This window comes from Carlito syrichta, unplaced genomic scaffold (assembly GCF_000164805.1).
Source record: "Carlito syrichta isolate Samal-C Ts95f unplaced genomic scaffold, Tarsius_syrichta-2.0.1 Scaffold303721, whole genome shotgun sequence".
Classification (NCBI taxonomy): Eukaryota; Metazoa; Chordata; class Mammalia; order Primates; family Tarsiidae; genus Carlito; species Carlito syrichta.
Window position 1 is genome coordinate 532,485 of NW_007247817.1, and position 22,325 is coordinate 554,809.

At 52.6% G+C, this 22,325-nt stretch overlaps 1 protein-coding gene across 1 annotated transcript in view; it reads right to left on the reverse strand.

Annotated features, from left to right (window-relative positions):
* Positions 1-22,325, reverse strand: part of TLL2 (tolloid like 2) — a 123,185-nt gene that overhangs the window by 33,860 nt on the left and 67,000 nt on the right. The window contains exons 8-10 of the mRNA XM_021712915.1: positions 16,576-16,700; positions 12,904-13,019; positions 6,755-6,857 (exon numbers count right to left, since the gene is read on the reverse strand). Of these exons, the coding sequence (XP_021568590.1) occupies positions 6,755-6,857; positions 12,904-13,019; positions 16,576-16,700 (344 nt within the window). The remainder of the gene's footprint in view (positions 1-6,754; positions 6,858-12,903; positions 13,020-16,575; positions 16,701-22,325) is intronic.

Below are 22,325 nucleotides of genomic sequence, written 5' to 3' on the forward strand. Positions count from 1 at the left end.
AGCCTCGACCTGCTGGGCTCCGGCGATCCTTCCGCCTCAGCCATCCAAGGAGCTGGAACTACAGGCACGCACTACCACACCCGGCTCATTTTTTGATTTATTGTAGAGATGAGGTCTCGCCAAGTTGCCCAGGCGGGTCTTGAACCCGTGGGCTCAGGCAATCCACTCACCTCAGACTCCCAAAGCATGGGATTACAGGCCGAGCCACCAAGTCCGGCGGATGAAAGCATTCTAACCTTGACCGTGACGATGGCTGCATATCCCTATGAGCATGCTAAAACCAGAAGCCGCCACGCTCTACACGGTGAACTGCACCGTATGTGAATTATAGCTCCATATGTATTTATTTTTGAGTCAGGGTCTCACTCTGTCACCCAGGCTGGAGTGCAGTGGCACGAACATGGCTCACCACAGCCTCAACCTCCTGGGCTCAGGCAATCTTCCCGCCTTGGCCGGGCTTGTGGGCAGGCACCACCACACCAGGCGAATTTTTTTTATTTGCATTTTTGTATAGATGAGGTCTTGCTATGTTGCCCAGGTTGGTCTTGAACTGCTGGGCTCAAGCAATCTTCCCGCCTCAGCCTCCCAAAGTGGTGGGATTACAGGCATGAGTCACCACACCCAGACTTATATGTCCATATTTTTTTTTTTAAAGTTCACTTCACAGATATTCTGTGGGTACTCTTCTGGCTAGCGCCATGTTAGTCCTTGGAGAAGCCATTTGGAACTAGAATTCTGCTTTGTGCTTCTGAGAAATTGGGGTAGCGGGTGAGGGTAGGGGGGCAGTGGAGGCCGCTGTGGACACTTCCTAGTGGCCAGCTGTGTCATACATTCTTTGGGGAGAAGCAGGGGTAGAGGCCACTAATCTCTGCTTCCTTCCAATTCTGGCCACTTGTGGCCTTCTGGATTTGAGGAGCTTAACATTAAGTGAAATGAGACAGCACTCCTGCCAAGAATTCGGCCAGGAAAAATCCACCAGAAGCCTATAAATTTTCTGTAATGGTTCCTCTGGCATGGCCAATTCGTGTCAATTCGTTTTTGGAAAATGACTTGTAAGCACGGGAAAGTATTGCTTACCAGTGAGGAGACAGTGGTTAGGCAACACTGATTTACAAAAGGAATGCCTTCCTAGCCTAGCCCAAGTCTCAAGTCCAAGTTTCTCCTTTTAAAACCCAGCTGTCACAGCCGCTGGGGACCGTTTCCAAAGGAGAGAGGGACTTCCACTGCTTAAGAACCTAACCGGATGAGATGAGCCATGAACCACCCACCCCAGGCTAGAGGACAGCCTCAGGACCCCTGAGGAGACAGAATGGGGGTGGGGAGGAGATTGTACTGCCTTAGCAGAGCTAGATCTGGTGGAGTAACTTAGAAATCATCACTAAGCACTCCCAAATCACTTTGTAATTCTTAACTAGAGCCTTGTTCTCTGACTGATGTCTCAGTGGTCTCAACTCCGCCATAATGGCTCTAAGAAAAACCCCCCTTTTTCTGCCGGGCGCAGTGGCTCACGCCTGTTATCCCAGCACTTGGGGAGGCAGAGGCAAGATTGCCTGAGCCCAGGGGTTCAAGACCAGCCTGGGTAACTTGGTGAGACCCTGTCTCTACAATAAATAAAAAAATTAGCCAAGTGTGGTGATGCTAGCTACTTGGAAGGCTGAGGTGGAAGGATCACCTGAGCCCAGCAACTGTCTGGGAGACAGAGCGAGATTCTGACTCAAAAAAAGACCCCCCCCCCCCGTTTTATTGACTATATCCATGCCAGACATTGTCCTGAACATCTCATGGAGTATCTCAGTTTCTACCCACTACTCTCTGAATGAGGTACTTCTTCATAATCCCATTTCACAGAGGAGAAAACTGAGAATCAGAGAATTTTAGACTCCAAGCTATAAGTGGAGGCAGGATTTGAACCTGGGCCATCTGAGAGCTTTATCACCAATATCACCTCTGTCAGCATCGCCATCTTGACCACTACCACCTATGGCACATCTCTGTCTGGGGTGCAATTCTGAACATTGCACATTTTTGGATAAACAGACATCAGCTCTGTTCTCTGGAAACACAAGCGTTTCCCAGTTTGGGACATAAGACCATAAAGCAAGTCGGAGGGGAGAGGCCAGGCCTGGCGGTTTGACTCTCGCTCCATCATTTCTGCTCATTTGGGAGGCCGCCCCTGGCCGGGGAGCCCCAATAGCTGGGCCACGCGACACTGGTTGGCCAGGCTAGCCTTTCTGAACTTCCCTCCCCATTTCAGAGAAGGGGGAAAAAGGGCTTTTGTGTGCATTGTGGTGACACGAATGCCCAAAGACAGTTCTGCATACAAAAGTACATTGTTAGAGCCCTAACAGAAATGTGAGGGGGACCCAATTTACAGCCAGTGTTGAAGATTCCAGGATGAGTTGTCTCCAGTTCCATCTGCCTCTTGCTTGGGGCGCAGTCTCATGCGAGGCCCCCAAAACCGAAAAACCAATCTAACATCTCTCATCAGTCACGACATGCTCCCAATCTACTCACATGCCCCTTTCGGCACTAGGTGAAAACCTGGGTCTCCGATGGCTTCCTTCCAGAGAGGCTGGACAGGCTGGAGGTTACCCGGGCTAGGGAAAAGGTGGCGAATTCCTAAACCGAAATCCGGTTCTTGGCTTTCGAGGACGAGTTTAATAAGGACATCAAGAAGAGGAAATGCAGATGGAGACGCCACAAGTGGCCTCCGCGGGGAGTCAGAAAGGGCTCATTCATAAAAAGTTATGCATCCATTATGCCTGGATTTTCACACACTGCCCTGGGAAAAAACGCGATGCATGGTTTTCAGAGCAAGATGCATACTTTCACAATCCACCCTAATCCGCTCTCCCTCCTGCCAAAGGGGCAATGACCTGCCTCCTCCCAGCAGATTTCATGGCACTGACCCCTCCCAGGGACCAGCTCGGCTGACACAATGCACTTGTTCCCAACACAAAAGTTCACTAACAACTGCATTTGGAAACATCAGAGCAGGCCAAATAGTTGGCAAAGGAGAAAGTGCAAATGAAGAATGGTGGTTACAGGCGCTGGCACGCCACACACACACACACACACACACACACACACACACACACACACGCACACTGTAAAAGTGGCTAAAATATGAGCAAAAAAAAGCCCAAAGCAAAACAACAAAGCCATCGCCACTGACGGCCCGAAGTCCTCTCTCCTTAACGAAGTGTAGCCAGAGATACCAGGATCTGCGGTGAGAAAGCTCTTGTTTCAAGTTCAAGAAGAGGGAAGGCCTGCAAATCTCCCTGCCCGTTCCCAATCCCGGGAACGTGCCTTGGCCCTCTCTTGGGGAACTTGAGTCACGGACAGCTTCCTTCTCCTGAGCCTTTAAAACTCTCCCATTCCTGGGGGAGATGGGGTTGCCAGATCTAGCAAACAAAGCTCAAGGAAGCCCAGGCCATTTGCATTTCAGATAAACAGCGAATAATGTATTTTATCTGGCAAAGCCTCAGATCCAGCAGTCATCTCTCCCCCATGGCCAGGACATCTAAATTCTGTTCTGATCTCAGCCACTGGCTAGCGGTGTGGCCTTAGGAAGCTGGTCCACACTGGGGAGCTCGGTGTGGGATTAAGTGACTGTGAGGTCCCTGCCAGGTTGGGGTAGGGAGGTCTGTGATTCCATGTTTCCATGCAACTCCTCCCACATAGCTCCTTTGGTGATTTTTAAAAATTTTATTTATTTGTTTGTTTCGACAAGATCTCACTATGTTGATCAGGCTGGTCTGGAACTACTGGGCTCAAGTGATCCTCCCACCTTGGCCTCCCCAAAATGCTGGGATTACAGGTCTGAGCCACTGTACCCGCGCTTATGATTTAAATTATGCAATGATACTTGGATGCATTCTCGCAAAAGATTCAAATGATGGAGAAGTTTGCAACACAGAACAGGAGGCCGCCTACCATCCCATGCCTCCTTTCTCAGGAGTAAATATATCACCTTCAATAGTTTCATGCATGTCCTTGGGGTCCCCTTTCTCTAAGTATTTGGTATTAGAAATGGGCACGTGCACATATATTTACAGGTGAATGGAGTCATCCCCTGACCCAATTCACAGGGATTCTGATTCAAGGGTCTCCCGGGAATCTGCGCTCATAGAAATCTTCCCAGGTGGTGCTGGTGTTCAGGTCTGGGAACCTCTGCTCCTGGAAATCCAGCCCTTAGTCTTTTTGCCTCACCCAAGCCACGTGGTCTGTAAAGCCACGCCTCCCTCTGGCTGCTAGCACACTCCTTGCCAGCTCATATCAGATGGCAAAAACCACTGGTCCTGCAGTGTACGCGCTCCTGTCCCGGCCTGGCCTGGGGGCTTGTCTGCCCGGACTGCTGACCACCTGATTCCTTCTAATGGTGGTGACCTGGTAACCCCATGCAGGGCCCACCCTGGAGGCTCCCCAGTTCTCTAGAGCTCCCACAGACCCAGATGCCTACCTGTTTCTGCCACCAGGACTTTGAACTCAAGGCCGTCTGGGCGAGGGTGCTTGTGTGCCACTGCCAGTGGTGGCTCTCCCGGCCGGGACCCCTTAGTCACACAGAAGCTGACTGTCTGCCAGGGCCCCTCGAGGCCAGCTAGCTCCTCTGTCCCAGTCTCTTCTGACCCATCCCGTCCTGGGCTCCCCAGAATCCAGCATGAAGTCGGGGCTTGGTCTAGCAGGACACCCCCGCCTCGGCCTCTGCTTTCTCTCCTGTCCCCATCTCAGTCAACGGATGGTCTGACATCTGCAGTGTAACAAGTGTGGCTTTTCTGCTCATGCGAAGATGTGCCAGGGATAAGTCCTCACTGAGGGCTGACACTTGCCCACGCCGGGAGCCCACCCTGCAGACCCAGCTAAGAGGAAGGACAATCCACTCTCGGCTGAGACCCTTGCCGGGGACCCCTGTCTTCTACTTCTTTCTCTAGTGCCCGCTACAGCTGGCATCCCAGGCAAAATGAGTCGCAGTGTCTGTTCCCCAGACACCAAAACCATCGGTCCTCTGGACAAAGTGAATCTCCCCTGTCATCCATGAGAGATCTCTGCTTGTAACTCATCTGGAGTGAACTGGCCTTTCTTGCAATGCTACCTGTCGACTGCGTCTCACTCAAAACTCCAAGCAAACTTTTCATGAATGAGTTCATGCCCCCTTCATCTCACAAAACCAAGACATGCTTGTCAAAGAAAAACAAAAATACTGCCAGGCACAGTGGCTCACGCCTGTAATCCCAGCACTTTGGGAGGCTGAGGCAAGAAGATTGCCTGAACCCAGGAGTTTGAGACCGGCCTGGGCAACATGGCGAGACCTTGTCGTCTGTACAATAAATTAAAATATTAGCCGGGTATGGTGGCGTGCACCTATAGTCTCAGCTACTTGGGAGGCTGAGGCGGAAGGATTGTCTGAGCCCAGGAGGTCAAGGTTGCAGTAGCTGTGAACGAGCCACTATGCTCCAGTCTGGGTGACACAGTAAGACTCCAATTCAAAAAGACTACAGGCCGGGCTCAGTGGCTCAGCCTGTAATCCCAGCGCTTTGGGAGGCCAAGGCAAGTGGATTGCCTGAGCCTGCAGGTTCAAGACCAGCCCGGGCAGCTTGGCAAGACCTCATCTCTGCAATAAATCAAAAATTAGCTGGGCATGGTAGCACACGCCTGTAGTTCTGGCTACTTGGAAGGCTGAGGCGGAAGATTGCCGGAGCCTAGCAGGTCGACACTGGGGTGGCCTTGAGTGTGTGTGCCACTGCACTCCAGCCTGGGCGAAGGAATGAGACTCCAACTAAGAAATAAATAAATAAACAAAATACTACAGCTGAACCCAGAACAACAGAAGAAATTTCTTTAAAAAAATACTCTATTATCCGGAAATAATCACTGTGTTACTTATTTACATTTACAAGTTTACTCAATACTTCTGTTGTAGATAACTCAATGATTTCTTCTAGTTGAATTCAACCTGCACACTGTTTTAAGTAACTTTGTTTTGAACGAATTTGGACAAGATAGTTGGTGTTTTCGGTTCCTCACACTCCCCATCAGTCTTTATTGTATTACACCAATCCCATCTCCTTCCTTCATGCCTATTCCTGAAGGCATCTCACCTTGCAATGCCTGCATAATATATATTATATATATATACAAACAAATCTATATTTAATCCAAACGGAATCCTACTGCATATTCTATCTTGCAACATACTTTTTTTGTGTGAAACAGTGTACCATGAACACCTTTCTGTATTGGTAGTCACCTCCAACTTTGCTTTTTTTTTTTTTTTAAGTTGGAGTCTCACTCCCTCGCCCGAGCTGAGTCCAGTGGCACACTCACAGTCACCCCAGCATCAACCTGCTGGGCTCCATCGATTCTTCCCCCTCAGTCTTCCAAGTAGCTGGAACTACAGGCACGTGCTGCCGCGCCCGGCTAATTCTTTTTTATTTATTGTAGAGACAAGGTCTTGCCAAGTTGCCCTGGCTGGTCTCAAACCTGTGGGCTCAGGCAATCCACTCGCCTCAGCCTCCGAAAGTGCTGAGATGACAGGCTGAGCCACCGAGCCCCGCCCAGCTTTGTTTTTAATGGCTGGGTCAAAGGGGTATTCGCAGTTTTAAAAGCTTTTAGCGTGTGTGGCCAGATGGATGTTCGTGTCTGACAGTGACACCGGCCCTGGAGAGCTTCCTATGACTGCGGTCAGGGTGGACCTGTCCAAACACTACCAGCATCCCAGAGATCATCCGATCACCTCTCTCTCAAGTCAACTCACCCAGCAGGGGGGCCTTTCTCCAATAACCGTCCCGTATCTCCACGTAATCGTACCAGCACAGGCGGCTTTTAAACAAATCCATGGACGTGAAGTTGAGGACGATCTGGAAAGAATGACCGGAGAGTGAGTTTTGGCAGCCAAGCGTGATGAGTTCAGAGAGCTCCGTCTTGCATACCGGTGTTCTCACGTTACCCTTTCACATACAGAACTCTCAGACCACAGTAGACGTGTTGTCTCAAAAACATGCTCGCCGGAAACCTCGTGACGTTAAATAATAAACCCTCGGCAGGATGGGGAGTAAACAGAAGGAGATGGGTCCTTCGGTTCCATCTGGGGAATCACTGGAGCTTTTGAAGTCACTCGATGGTTTACAGAAGGCAAGATGCATTAAAGAGCCCGGCCCGGGGCGCTGAGACGGGGGGCTGGGAGGAGGGAGGGGGTCTCTGAGATTCAGAGATACGAGAAGATCTTATAACACCATCAATCATTCCCGAGGACCGGGGTGAGCCTGAGTACATCTGAGCACCTCCGTGATCAGTGTCCCCTCGGCCATGACCTTGCTCTTCTGAAGTGTGGTGTGCCGACTGGCCTTCCTACAGTTAGTCCATTCATTCATTCATTCATTCATTCATTTCACCATTGTTTGCTGAACACCCACTAAGTGCCAGCCTGTGTTGGTTGATGGAGACAGAAAGATCCGTAAGACAGGTCCTTGAGGGAGTTCAGAGAACGGGGGAAAGACACAGAGAGCCAGCAAACACACTGAGATATAAACACTGAAAAGGGAGTGCAGACAGAGCGTCTGGGCAGTCCTGCAAAGGGAGAAATGGACTCTGCCTAGTGGTTCTGCAGAAGAGTCCTGAGAGGAGGTGACATTGAACCTAAGGGGCCTACGTGGGCAGGGAAATGAGACTAGAGGATTGCAGTGAGAGGAGCTGACATGTGCAGAGGTGCAGAGCAGTTTGGAGACCTGTCCTGCAGGCCCAGCAGAAACCTTTGCCTGCGTGTTTAGAATGAGGAGGCAGAGGAGGGGTGATGGCTGGGAGGTAAGGATACGAGGTCCAGCTGTGGCTGCCCTGAGTCAGCCAGCGGATGCCCCTATGGCCAAACAGGCGAGTGCTTAGCTGGGGAGAGGGTGGTGGGAGGGGACGGGGAAGGCTGGGTGGTCCTGCAGGCTCAGAACACACGGCGGCTGCCCCCACGCACTGGCCCTGGTCTCCACAGCCCTCCAGCTCGGGGCTCCCCTGGTGCACGGCCCAGAACAGAGTCTGGGTTTCCCCCTGGGCCTTCACCCCGCCCAAGGTCCACCAGGCAAGGTGCCCGGGGCCCCTGGGGCCCTGAGGACTGGCGGCCTGTCTGGCCTGAGCTCTCCAGTGTCCATGCCCCATAAGCCTCTGCTCCAGCCCCGCCCAGCCCCTGCATCCGACACTCTTCCTCTCTCCTCTCGGGAGAACTTGCTGCTGGTAATTCATCTCTCTCCAGTACCTTCACCCTCTGCCCCTCCACTGGTCCCTTCATTCATTCATTCATTCATTTATTTGAGCACCTCCGTGATCAGTGTCCCAAAGGGAGGGGATGACAGGTGTGACCCACCGTGCCTGGCCTCACTTCTTTTATATCCCACCAGCCCCAAGGCCCCAAGTAAATCTTCTGGCTGGGGGGGGCTGGGGCAAAGGTTTCCACGGGCCACATCTCGGGGGCTGCAGTTTTGTTGGTCCTCCTGCTCCCTTGCCCCTCTGCCTGGAGCCCGTCTTTTCTGGTTTTCACCACCCCGGGTTCCCCTCCCTACTCCCCACTATATGTGAGGGCACCTCGAAACACAGCCTCTCCTTGCCAGCCTCCCTGGCTGCAGGAGATGCCATTGCCCCATGCCCTGGGCGCCAAGCTTTGGTCTGACCTCCTCTCTCCCCTCCTGTGGGTCCTGGTATCTGCTCAGCACCCATGCCCACGGCTCTTTCTCCTTTCAGATGTCTGGCTCCCTCCCCCTTCCTCACCCCTGCCTGGATGGCTCTCACTGAGACGGTTCCTTGACTCCACTCTGCTGTGTCCCCCCACCCCCCGCACACTAGGGCTTCCAGATGAATCCTCCCCTTATATCTCATCCTCCCCAGACTCCTCCCATGCTCAAGAAACTCCAGTGGCTCCCACGGGCCCGGCTTGTGAGTTCGACTGCTGACTGTGCAGAGCCTCTAGGGCCCATCCCGGGTGCCCTGATGGCCAGCGCTGCCTGATGTTCCTGTGTCAGGGAGACTGTCCCCAGCCCAGCTCAAGGACTCTGCCCCGCCCCCTCCTCCAAGGTACCCAGTGGGAATGCTCCACTCTCTCATAGACTCAGAGCAGGTGTCTTGACATCCGCCTGCACCCAGATTTGCTTCGCAGCTCCGCCATCTACTGTCTCTGGAGTTGCAGGGAAATACTTGACTCTCAGACCCCCAGTTTTCTCATCTGTAAAGCAATACGCACACCACTGGGCTCTTGAGGGGACTGCATGAGAAGCTATGCCAAGGGCATATATTGCTAGGCCTGGAACCTCATGGATACTCCGTAAATAGCGGGGGGGGGTTGGTTTTTGTTTTCTGAGTCAGGGTCTTGCTCTGTCACCCAGGCTGGAGTGCAAAGGTGTGATCATGGCTCACCGCAGCCTCGACTTCCTGGGCTCAGGCAATCCTTCCATCTCAGCCTCCCAAAGTGCTGGGACTTCAGGTGCACTCCACCATGCCTGGATAATTTTTTATTTTTTTAATTTTTTGTAGAGACGAAGTCTTGCCATGTTGCCCAGGCTGGTCTCGAACTCCTGCAAGCTCAACCAATCCTCCTGCCTCAGCCTCCCAAAGTGCGGGGATTACAGGCATGAGCTACTGTGCCTGGCTGGGATAACAAGTATGAGTCACTGCACCTGGCCCATCAATGGCGGTTTTAAAAATGAGGCCACCCTAAGTGTACACCTGGCGTACCACAACAAGCACTAACCGCTCCTCACAGGCTGCCTGTCTTGCCTGGTGCTGAGGACCCAGCCCTTCCCTCGGGCCATTCCCACCTCACTTTCGGACTAGGAGCATCTTCTCACAAAGCCCTGGAAGGACTAGGAGCATCTTCTCACAAAGCCCTGGAATGACCTGGGAAAGGGAGAGTCAGTACCAGAAAGGCACAGACTGGCTCACCTCCTTTTGTGGGGAGGGAGAGAAAGAGAGAGAGAGAGAGAGAGAGAGAGAGGAAGAGAGAGATGTCGCTCTTCTTTCAAACTAGACTAGTGATTTTCAACCTCACTTGCACATTGGAAGCACCTTGGAAGCTTTAAAAAATGCTTACACCAAGCAAATGCACCTCCTTCCACTGAATCAGGTTCCCCGGGAGGGAGTGGGGTCCCCACACCAAACCCAAAGTCTCATAAAGACAGGGGTGCACCTTAGACTTCCATCATGCCCCCCCGGTATGCTTGCATCCAGGTGCTAGGGCTCAGGCATCCTTGAAAGCTGGTTGCACGATAATTCCTTAGCCCTTGCAGTTTCAAATCACAGAAAGGAAATGTTAGTACAACTTCCCTGGTAACACACTCGTCTGAATGAGTGGGATAATTACCCGGGCTAATTATTTTAAGTGTGTTAGTGAACCATAAAGACCATAGGGGAAGAGGTGAGGAACGAGAGGTGAGACTCGAATCAATCAAGCTCACTAATTACGAGCAGCTCTGGGGAAGGTCGGGCGGCGCAGAAATGGAAATAATTGGTACAGGAATTTCAATGAGGCATATTCTCCCTGTCCCCGGCTAGCGTTAGTAATTAAGGCTTGGTGACGCTTCCCGGGTTCAGGAATATCACACAGCCCCTCTGTGCAGGGGCGTTGGGCAGTTTGGAGCTTACCAGAAACCCCTTCCTGTCTCTCTTCCTCCTGTCTACCTTCCTCCTGTTAGAGTCTCCAGCAAGAAACATCCACCCAAGGCAGACAGGTCTGGAGTCTCAGGCACAAGGTGATAGCCACAGCTAACGTCTTAAATGCTTCGAGCCCAAGAATGGGTGTGTATGGTGTGCCCACACGTGTGTGTGTGTAAACAGACGTTCAGATCTCTCTCTACGCATCTGTCCCCTTTGTGTAATAACATAAGATGATGGTCAAGTATTCGGGCTCTCAGAGTCCAGTCACCTGGGTTCAAATCACAGCTCTGCAACAAACCTAGGGGACCCGGGCAAGTCCATTTCCTCACCTGTAAATGAGCATAACTGCACCTCTCTGTTGAAGTTGGCGCGAGGATTAATGCTTCCTAGTCATTTCCCTACGCTTAATTTGACACTCATTTCTTTTTCTTTCTTATTTTCTTCTCTTTTTGAGTTGGCTAGAGTGCAGTGCAGCAACGATCATGGCTCACTGTAGCCTCAACCTCCTGGAGCCAGGCGATCCTTCCACCTCAGCCTCCCGAGTAGCTGGGACTACAGGTGTGCACCACCACACCCAGCTAATATTTTGAGTTTATAAAGACGAATTCTCCCTATATTGCCCAGTCTAGTCTCAAACTCTAGGCTCAAGCAATCCTCTCGTCTCAGTCTTCCCAAGTGGTGGGACTACAGGCGTGAGCCACAGCTCCTGGCCTTAACTTGACATTCAGATGGAGGTTTTCTAAAAGTTATGCACTAGGGGTGCCTGAAAAATCTCCACACACCTCATGCCACCCCTCTCTGTAGGTTTTCCACTCAATCCCTCCTCTACCCACATATTCATTCAACAAAAATTCACTGTGTGGCCCTGGGGGTAACAGTCCCCGTCCTTAATGAGCTTAAGGTTTGTAAGTGGGACAAGTACACCAGCAGTCACTGTACGGTGAGACATGCAATGGCAAGTGTGACTGTAGAGAGCTCTAGGGACACAGGCGGGGTCCCCTGGCCTAGACCCAAGAGGCCCAAGGGGCTTCTCAAAGATAGCCGTGCCGAGTCTGAGACCACTTGAAGAACACCCGGCTTTGCAGAGACGTACAGCAGAAAGATAAGCTTTGGGGTGCAGCACCTCAACGCCAATTCCCAGATCTTATTGTGAATGTGGAAAATTAATTGCCTTAGTGCTTGAGCCTCAAATTCCTCGTCTACATAATGGTTGCGAGCACCCGCCCTGCAGGAGGGTTGTGAACATGCCACCCTTGAGGGACAAGAGGTCCCTGCCCTGGGCTCAGCTCAAGAGGGCCACAGAATCTCCCAGGGCCAGAGGAACGTGCCCGCCCAGAGCTTATCCAGACCCCAGGTCACACTCCAGGGACCCTGGAACTCCCTGTCCCAATAGTTCTGAGCCCACTCCCAGAGCATGCAAGGGCCTCTTCCCTGAGTCCATCCTCCAGGGATAGCACACCTGGTCAGTCCATCCCACTGGAGAGCAGCCAAGGAGTAACTGTTTGCCAGGGAGGAGTGGACGGTGCTTGGGAGAGTGGGCTGGGACATCAATACGGGTGTTCCCTAAGCCCTGAGTAGTGGGGCTTGAAGGGTGAGAGGCCAGCCGTGGGTTCCATGCTGCCACCCCCGAGGGCAGCCCTCTGAGGTGTCACGAAATTCTAAATTGGATCCTCATCCTCCAGGACATGATAACAGAGTATTGATGAAGGTCAGGGGGGGCTACAGCCTACTTTATTTTTTTTATTTATTTATTTTGAGTTGGAGTCTCATTCTGTCACCCACGCTGGAGGGCAGTGCACGCTCCCGGCCACCGCAGCCTCGACCTGCTGGGCTCCTGCGATCCTTCCGCCTCAGCCTCCCAAGTAGCTGGAACTACAGGCGCACGCTACCATGCCCAGTTAATTTTTTTTAAATTTATTTATTGTAGAGAAGTGGTCTCGCCAAGTTGCCCAGGTGGGTCTCTAACCCGTGGGCTCAGGTAATCCTCTCGCCTCAGCCTCTCAAAGTGCTGGGATGACAGGCTGAGCCACCGAGCCTGGCCGAGCCTGCTTTATTTTACACACCGTCAGCTTGATGTATAACAGAGTGGACATTCTGTACGTGCCAGGCCATCATGTGTGGGGTAGGGCTACTTGAAGGCAGCACCGTGCCTGGCACAGGGTGAGTGGGTGCTTGGACCCAAACAGCCGTCATCATACTGTTCACAGTAAGAATTCCTCCCGCCTCACCCGATTCAAGGAGCGTACGCCACTTTCCCGGGGGGAGTGTCCCACCTACCTTTTCCCCTGGGGTGACCGAGATCCTCCAGACACAGTGTGAATAGGAAGGGTAGCCATTTGGGAAGCCAGGTGCGGAGAAGTTCCCCGTGGTGTCCTGCAGCGTTTCCCCGCATGCTGCACAAGCAGAACAACAACTGTGACATGGCCCATGCACCACGACCCACTCGTCCACGCAGCTCCCGCCCAGGGCCGTCGAGCAAACACACCCCTTCACCAGCCAAAGTCTCGGAACATGCCGGAGAGAACTGTGCCAGGCAGATGGACGTTTTTCTGGCTAACAAAAGCACAAGTAAGGTCTGGGTGCCAAAAAGAAACCCCGGGGGCTTCTTCTGAGGTTCTCAGGATGGAGTGTGGCCTCGAGCTCATGAATCTCCACTCTCTGGCCAGCTGTGTGGCCACCGTGGGCAAGTTTCCCAGCTTTGCTGAGCCTCAGTGTTCTTATCTGTGAAATGGGCAGGACCTACCTAGAAGGTTGGTGCAATCATGTGCATGAATGACATGGGTCAGCTCAGTGCTTAGCACCCAGTGAATGCTCTGTATGCTGTTATAATTGCTAATAATAATATCTGTGGCAGAGAGGATGTGACAATGCAAGGTGAAACAAAGAGAAAAAAAGCCGGGCTCGGTGGCTCAGCCTGTAATCCCACGCTTTAGGAGGCTGAGGTGAGGGGATTGCCTGAGCCCGCGGGTTCGAGACCCACCTGGGCAACTTGAAGAGACCTCATCTCTACAACAAATCAAAAATTAGCTGGGCGTGGTAGTGCACACCTGCAGTTCCAGCCACTTGGAAGGCTGAGGCGGAAGGATCGGGGGAGCCCAGCAGGTAAAGGCTGCAGTGGCCGGGAGCAGCCACTGCATTCCAGTGTGGGTGACAGAGTGAGACTCCAACTCAAAAAAAAGCTATAAAATCCATTTCAGACTAAGTGTGATGGCTCATGCCGGTAATTTCAACACTTTGGGAGGCTGTGGTAGGAGGATTGTGTAGGGGTGAAAGTTGGAGAGCAGCCTGGGCAACATAGTGAGAACCCATTTCTACAAAAAATTTTTTTAAATAGTTGGGTGTGGTCGCGTGTTCCTGTAGTCCCAGCTACTAAGGAGGTTCAGATGGGAGGATTGCTTGAGCCCAGGAGTTTGAGATTGCAGTGAGCTTTATTTTATCTTATTTTGAGTTGGAATCTCTGTCACCCAGGCTGGAGTGCAGTGGCACACTTACAGCACCACAGCCTCCACTTGCTGGGCTTAGGTGATTCTTCTGCTTCAGTCTTTCAAGTAGTGAGGACTACAGGTGTGTACCACCACACCCAGCTAATTTTTTCTTTTTTGAGTTGGTGTCTCACTCTTGTCACCCAGGCTGGAGTGCAGTGGCACACTCATGGCCACCCCAGCATCAACCTGCTGGGCTCCGGAGATTCTTCCACCTCAGTCTTCCAAGTAGCCAGAACTATAGGTGCATGCTACCACACCCAGCTAATTTTTTATTTATTGTAGAGTCGAGGCCTCACCAAGTTGCCCAGGCTGGTCTTGAACCTGCAGGCTCAGGCAATCCGCTCACCTCGGCCTCCCAAAGTGCTGGGATTACAGGCTGAGTCACCTAGCCGGGTCTTTTTTTTTTTTAATTTATTGTAGAGACAAGGTCTTGCCAAGTTTCCCAGACTGGTCTCGAACCCCTGGGCTCAGTTAGTCCTCTCACCTCTGCCTCCCAAAGTGCTGGGATTACAGGTATGAGCCACCGCACCTGGCCTGCAATGAGCTCTGATCGCACCATTGCACTCCAGCCTGGGTGACAGAGCCAGACCCTGTCTCTAATTAGAATAAAATAAAACTCGGTTTCGTTGTTAGTTTGATTTTTTCCTCTTCTTTTCCAATTACCCACCTCTGAAAAAACTACCAAGTAGTCAAGAAAACAGAAAAATGCAGAGGCCCAGGGAGCTGGAATATTCTAGAACAAGCTATTCTGCCCTTGAACCTTGGGGGTTGCCTGGTGTAGTCTAGCACCTTGCCTTTATGTATGTGAGAAGCATGTTCTCTCATTTGTCTTCAGAAAGCAAGGATACCTGTATGAACACTTGGGAGTGACAGGTGTCATATTTTCCTACAGACCCCAAAGACAATATCACTGCTTTTCTGAGCACCCCTCGTCTTAGGGGCAGCCCTAGCACAGGAAACAAGCAGCCGTGAGCACTTTTTCCCAGATGCATTTCAACCCGCATATGGAATGGCCGGAGCCTTCGGTTCCCCCTTGAAACTATGCAAAGCTCCCTAATTTTTGGAGCTGCAGGAAGGCATCTGGAGAGAGGCGCCCACGATCGGCCTCAGGAAATCCTGGGTATTGGGGCTTCAAGATCACGTTACCGAACAACTGCCCGGCATCATGGTGATTACACCCGGCCGTCACCACCCCCGAGGGCTCCATGGAAATTCTTTTAGAATAATCGTCAGTGCTCTGTGAGGACAGATCCATGACTGTGTGGCTCCATGGCACTCACCAGCTGCCCTGAATCCTTTCGAGAAGAAGCAGTGTCTACCCTATAACTAAATAAATACGATGGCATTTCCCAGGGAATGCTATAAGGTTTCCCTCTAAATTCAGCACGGCTATGCGATACGCGTGTCCTGTGTTCAGGCCCGACACGCCCCCAGATGCCTAATGACTGCAGACGTATTTCCTAGAGTTTCTGCAGGAAGCAAGCCCCACATCGCCCTTGGCGTGCCCTGGGTCCTGCTTTGTAGGGCCACAGGACAGGCCAGATTTTCTAAGAGGTTCCCAGGTCAAAGATTCTGTCCCATGATCAAATTCTGTGTCTGGTTGTGGGGGTTTGGAAAAGACTGTTGGAAACGGAGCTTCCTTCTCTCCTCGTAAAACCCCTGAAAGGCATTTGGCCCATCAGTGGGAAAAGGTGGCCGTCAACGGCTTGACTAGCCTAGGAGAGCTCAGCCCACAGATGTGTGTGAATGTGTGTGTGTGTGTGTGTGTGTGTGTGTGTGTGTGTGTGTGTGTGTGTGTGTATGTGGTTGAAGTCACAGGCACAGAAGGCAAAGAGGGCAAATTCAAGGGAAGGGGACACTTCCAAACAGGTATTTGCCCCAACTCTACTGTACTGTCCCGTCTTCAGTGACAGATTGCTGGCCGCTGCCAAGAACGCTGAATGACCAGGACAGTCACAGAACCAGAGAAATGACCTCATTCATAGCATCGAGATATCCTGTGACTTGCAGTGTCTAGGAAATTGACCCCTCCCGCCCCACCGCCATCTCCCCAAGACGTTCTCTCTCATTCTTCCTGCAAAGTTCCCCTTCGTTCCTGTTTTGCCCAACTCACATCCCTGAATCTGTAGAAAGGGGAGGTGCTCTATTACGGGTGGGAGGGGCACACCGCCTTGGACCCCTGTGTACTGCTGTCTACTATGGTTTCCTCCCTTTCTGGACACCGGGCTTTGATGGAGAAATCCAAAGTGTCAGGCAGGATTAGCCATGGGCTCTAAGACTCGCTCTCCACCACCTGCCAGTTCTTACCACTCCCGCTTGCTTTCTCGTACTCTGCCTAGCACCCCCTCATGGAAGGATGCCAGAAATGACATCTGCCAAGGGGTCGTCCCTTCGGGCTCCCCAAGATGTCCCCCCAAGACCGTGCATCACGGGAGGACGCCGGGAACCCCCGTGCGTCAGTTACCTGGGCATTTGTACAGCTTCCGGGCCTGAGCGATGTCTCCCTGGCTAAGCCTCACGCGCTGGCCGATGGTTGGCCTGACGCCGTTGTCGTCTCGACGGGGGAGGATGGTGTCTAAGAAAACTCCTCTACGGGAAGAAAAGAAGGAGAGAAAAAAGTCAAGGCTGCGAGGCCATCTGTGGTGGGATGCCCATCTTCACATCCCCACCCCTAACCCTATCCACATTCCTCTCCCGGCTGGCATGACTAAGGAGGCTGCCTGATGCCCGTGCTGGCATTCCACATTCCAGTTGGTCAGCTGCCTCCTGGCTTTCCAGCGGAAAGGCGACCCTGCCAAGTTTAAAAATACGCCCTGGTCCAGTCGCCGAGGGGCTCCTTACCGATGGTGACCGGGCCTTGCCACGAAGTCCCCGACGGAGCGTGGACCACCACACTTCACCACTGCAGGGAGCACCCCTCGGAGAGAGCACAGGGCGAGTGGTGCCCCCTGGGGTTATGCACTGGGCAGTGCTGTGCATAGATAGGTCTCGGAGCCACTCCAGGGAGACCCCGGGCACCAGTATAATGGGAGACTCTCAGCGGCTGGCTGGCAAATGCCGATGACAAGCCGGTGATGAGAGTTTGGGGGTACCTTGCTGGCAGGAACAATCAGATGTCGATGAGGTAAGTGCAGAGGACAAGAGGCAGTTGCTGGCTCTGCCACCTGGGAGAGCCTGGACGGTCCCTTCCTCTCTCTGAGCCTGTCTTAGCCTCAGTTTACCCATCTGAACAGTAGACCCACCTAGATGGCCATGGCGGTCCTTCTGTCTCTAACATCGTATTCTATCCCTACACAGCCGAAATCTAAAATGACAGCTTCATTTCTAAAACAGACAAGTAGAAACAGACGCCCAGCTGAGCGCTGGCCCCGCTGCGGCCCCGCCTGCCGTCTGGCCTGCTGCCAGGCCCGAGCCTCCTCCCCGAGACCCCCGAGGTGGGGCCTCCCCTCGAGGTTAGGCCTTTCCTCCTCCACCACCACCCTGCTCCTTTCCTTCCCTCCTTACCCAGGTTTCTAGAAAGTACCGTCTCCATCCCCGACTGCCCACCTCTCATTCCCTCCTCCATCCGACTGCGATCTCACGGCATCGGCGACAACCACCACTCACCCAGCCGTGGACACTTGAGTCTTAGCTGCCCTCTCTCCAGCCCTGGGGGCTTTCCCACCCCTCCCTTCACCCGGGTTCCAGGGCACGGCCCTCTGGAGCAGAGAGACCGGAGCCACTTCTGCTCCCTCCTGAATGATGCCGCTCGGGTTTCTGTCCTTTCCCCCCGTTCTCCTCCCTCTCCGAGGGCCACCTGCTCTACGGGTTAACCACCACCCACAGGCTTGAGGCGAATTCTGCTTCGAGCCCAGATCCATCACTAAGCCCCAGATGCCTGGCGACCCCTCCGTGGGGCTGTCCTCTGGGCCTCGGACATCTGACACGCTCAAAACTGAATTTACCCCAACTCCATCCATCTCCAGCTCATCCCGCAGCCCTTGTCTCCTAGCCTGGATCAGCGGCACCCTCAGTTCCTCCCTCTCCCTCACACACGCTTCTGGAAAGGGGTCCCATGTGCCACTACCTCTAGGCACTCCTTGAATTCATTCCCTCCTCCTTGTTCCCAGGCTGCCGCCGCGGCTCAGGAGACCAGCCCCGCTTCCTGAGTTGTTTCAAGTTGCTTCTTCACTGGCCTCCCTTTCTGCAGACTCAGCCACTTCTCCACCCCCACGACGCTGCAGTGGGATCACCCCGAAACGCAAAGGTAGGCCTGCAGTCATCGCTGAGAACCCATCCACCAATCTCCAATCACCATCCGCTTGCTGACTTTTGCCTTCCTCTCCATCTGCATCTCCTGACACCTCCACCTATTTGTTATTTAAGCAACGTCAAGCTCCCTCCAGGCCATAAACACACCACTGCTTGTGCTATCCTCTCCTACCTTCTTGTCTACCCGCAAACTCCTATTCATTCTCCAAAACCCCATCAGACATCTTTCCCTCTTACAAGTCTTTCCCAAGCCCTTCAGAACCCTTTCATCTGGAGTCAGGCACTCCCTGTTCTGTGCCTTCCTCATCTGCCTCATCTCTTATCATGCTGTATTGTCTTTTTTATGGAGTGTGGCATTTGTTTTCTTTGCTGAAAGTAAGTTCCTCAAGCAGACAGACTGGGTCCTTTATCTCTGCCCTTAGGGGGCACAGCAGGCCTCAAGAAATGCTCCTTGAATTAAATTATGCAGCCAGCCGGGATAAAGCCCTGTCTTCAAGAACTTTGCAAAATTGTTATTTACATCCAAAGGAAACGTGCAGACAGGCACACACCACCCAGCTATCTGCGATGCCGGTCCCTTGTTTTCTCTTTCTCTCTTTCTCAAGCCCTCTGTCTTCCCCCATTCTGCACCTTGGAAAACGCATATCCCCCTATTTCTTCCTGATGACATCACTCTGTGATCTTACTGTTTTGTGTACACTTTTTTTTTTCCCCAGATCAGACAGACTTCAGGCTCATGTGCTAACCACAGCACATGGGAGGCTAGATCATCTGCCAACTTCTTTCCAGAACCCCCAAACCCAACAGTTAACCCTCCGGCCCGTCTTCCTCGAGCTCCATCGCCCCATCTCTGGAGCCAGTCCACTAGAGGCACTTTAGTGGCATCCCTGGTCTCCCACACTGACTTGACCAGCTTTAAACCACGAGTGATGACTCTACATTCTAGACTTTATAAACAGGCACTTCTGCCCTCTGAAAGGTATATCCAGGCTGGGCTCGGTGGCTCAGCCTGTCATCCCAGCACTTTGAGGCAAGTGGATTGCCTGAGCCCACGTATTTGAGACCAGCCCGGGCAATTTGCTGAGACCTCGTCTCTACAATAAATAAATAAATTAGTCGGGCATGGTAGCACGTGCCTGTAGTTCCGGCTACTTGGAAGGCTGAGGCGGAAGGATCTCCGGAGCCCAGCAGGTCGACACTGAGGTGGCCGTGAGTGTGCCACTGCACTCCAGCCTGGGTGACGGAGTGAGACTCCTACTCAAAAAACAAAAACAATAAAAGGTGTGTCCATCTGTCATTATTTTCTCTGTTCCTCGAAGAAATTTTGCAGCACAAACATAAGAATCACCCCAATCTCTCTCTCTCTCTCTCTCTCTCTCTCTTTTTTTTTTTTTTTTTTTTGAGTTGAGGTCTCACTCTGTTGCCCAGGCTGCAGTGCAGTAACAAGATCTCAACTCACTACAGCCTCGACTTCCCGGGCTCAGGTGATCCTATCACCTCAGCCTTCTGAGCAGCTGGGACTATAGGCACGTGCCGCCATGCTAGGCTATTTTTTTTTTTTTTTTTTGAGTTGGAGTCTCACTCTGTCGCCCAGACTGGAGTGGAGTGGCCGTTCCCGGCCACCGCAGCCTCAAGCTGCTGGGCTCCGGCGATCCTTCCGCCTCAGCCTTCCAAGTAACTGGAACTACAGGCGCGTGCTACCACGCCCAGCTCATTTTTGATTTATTGTAAAAATGAGGTCCCGCCAAGTTGCCCAGGCAGGTCTCGAACCCGCGTGCTCAGGCAATCCACTCACCTCAGCCTCCCAAAGGCACAGGATTACAGACTAGCCACCGAGTCCAGCTTATTTTTTATTTTTTGTAGAGACAGGGTCTCTCTATGTTGCCTAGGCTGGTCTTGAACTCCTGGACTCGAGCAACCCTCTTGCGTCAGCCTCCCAGAGTGTTGGGATTACAGGCATGAGCTACCACATCTGGCCAACCTCTAACTGCACCCACCAGTGGCCACACCATGTGGGTCACTTTGCCCCTGGAAGACATGTTCTTCTGCTCACGCATCATCCATAGGACGTTCCTGCGTGCCAGGGACTGGCGCACCACCTAACTTCATCTTCATAACACCCTAGGAGGATGGCCGTTATCACTAGGGCTCCTCTCCTACAGGAGAGGACACTAAGTCTGAGAGCCTGAGTGACCTGCCCAGGGTTCAGAGCTAGCGACAGAGAGGCAGGCCTGAGGCCACCTCTGGGCATCCCTCTCCTTCTAGCCAGTGTCTCCCACCACCCAATTAACAGTAGAGCCAAGGACACTGGAGACATCAAACACCAAAACTGTAGGAACAATACTGGCTTCCGCTCAGACAGCTCTTAGGTGCTGGACGCCATCCCCGGCACATCCCAAGCTGCCAACAAGGATGTCCAGCTAGGGAAGATGTCTACCACAAGAGCCATCCCCTGTGTAAGCCACAACCGTGACGTCCCGTCCCGCTTTCACGTAGAACAACTCTTAGCACTGACACTCAGCTAAGCTAAGACGGAGTCCAGTAGATGCCTCAGGGAACAAAACTGTCAGCTCCGAGGGCTTAGACAAAGCGGGCTCTGTACCACAGAGCTGTCCCCTCATCTCCTGACCCTGGCCTCTAAAGACACCATTCTCACAGCCTGGCCCAACCACAGGGGAGGGGACAGGAGCTGCAGGGACCCAGAGGGAGTAAAGCTGGAAGGAGGCAGCTCAGTCGTAAAGACACGGAGGCCGGGCTTCCCATCAGCAGGGTGGAGGTGTGTCCCCGAATGAGCAAATGTCCCGTGTGGCAGCTGCTGGGCGGACATCTGCCTCTGGGGTGCTGCTCCCAGTGGCACACCCGCCCCCATGTACTGCCCCTGCCCATGTCCTTCCTAGGGATTCTAGGGACTTTTTTTTTTTGAGTTGGAGTCTCACTCTGTCGCCCAGGCTGGAGTGCACTGGCCAGCTCATGGCCACCCCAGTGTCGACCTGCCGGGCTCCAGCGATCTTTCCGCCTCAGCCTTCTAAGTAGCTGGAACTACAGGGGTGTGCTACCACACCCAGCTAATTTTTTAAAATTTATTGTAGAGATGAGGTCTGGTCAAGTTTCCCGGGCTGGTCTCGAACCTGCAGACTCAGACAATCCACTTGTCTCAGCCTCCTAAAGTGCTGGGATTGCAGGCTGAGCCACTGAGACTGACCAATTCTGGGGACTTTTAATGAGGGATTATTATCTCCTGATCTTGGCTCACAGACTTCCACTGATCTGTGTTGATGAAAAGTTCCCAATGACGACAGCAATAGTATTGGTTATTTCTGGAGGGGCAAAACACATGGGATTATGAGCTAGAGATCACGTGACGGGGGGGAATAATTATTTTTTTTTAAAGAAAGACAAGGACTGCTGGTGCCAGACTGGCTGGGTGTGATGGCTTATGCCTACAATCCCAGCACTTTGAGAGGCCAAGGTGGGAAGATTACTTGAGCCCAGGAGTTTGGGACCAGCCTGGACAATATAGCAAGACCTTGTCTCTACAAAATAAAAAATAAAAAAATCAGTCATGTGGGGTGGCATGCGCCTGTCGGCTCAGGTACTCAGGAGGCAGAGGTGGAAGTGGGAGGATCACCTGAACCTAGGAGGTCGAGGCTGCAGTGAGCTGTGATTGTGCCACTGCGCTCCAGCCTGGGCAACAGAGTGAGACCCTGACTCACAATCCCCTGCCTGTATTCCTGCCCCAGCCTCTGGCACCGAGCTGGTCCTGAGTAGGCAGTGCAGTTCCTATAGCCCCAGCGTCCTGCGTGGGAGAAACTCCCAGATTCCCCTGGACGGAGTGAGCACCGCACTTGTGAGTATGTGGAAAGAATTGCAATGAGCACAGAGAAGGTTTCTCCCATCACCTATTCCCCAGCACTGCGGGTTTCCTGGCGCTCTTGAGCTCATTCATTCACATATGCATTTAGC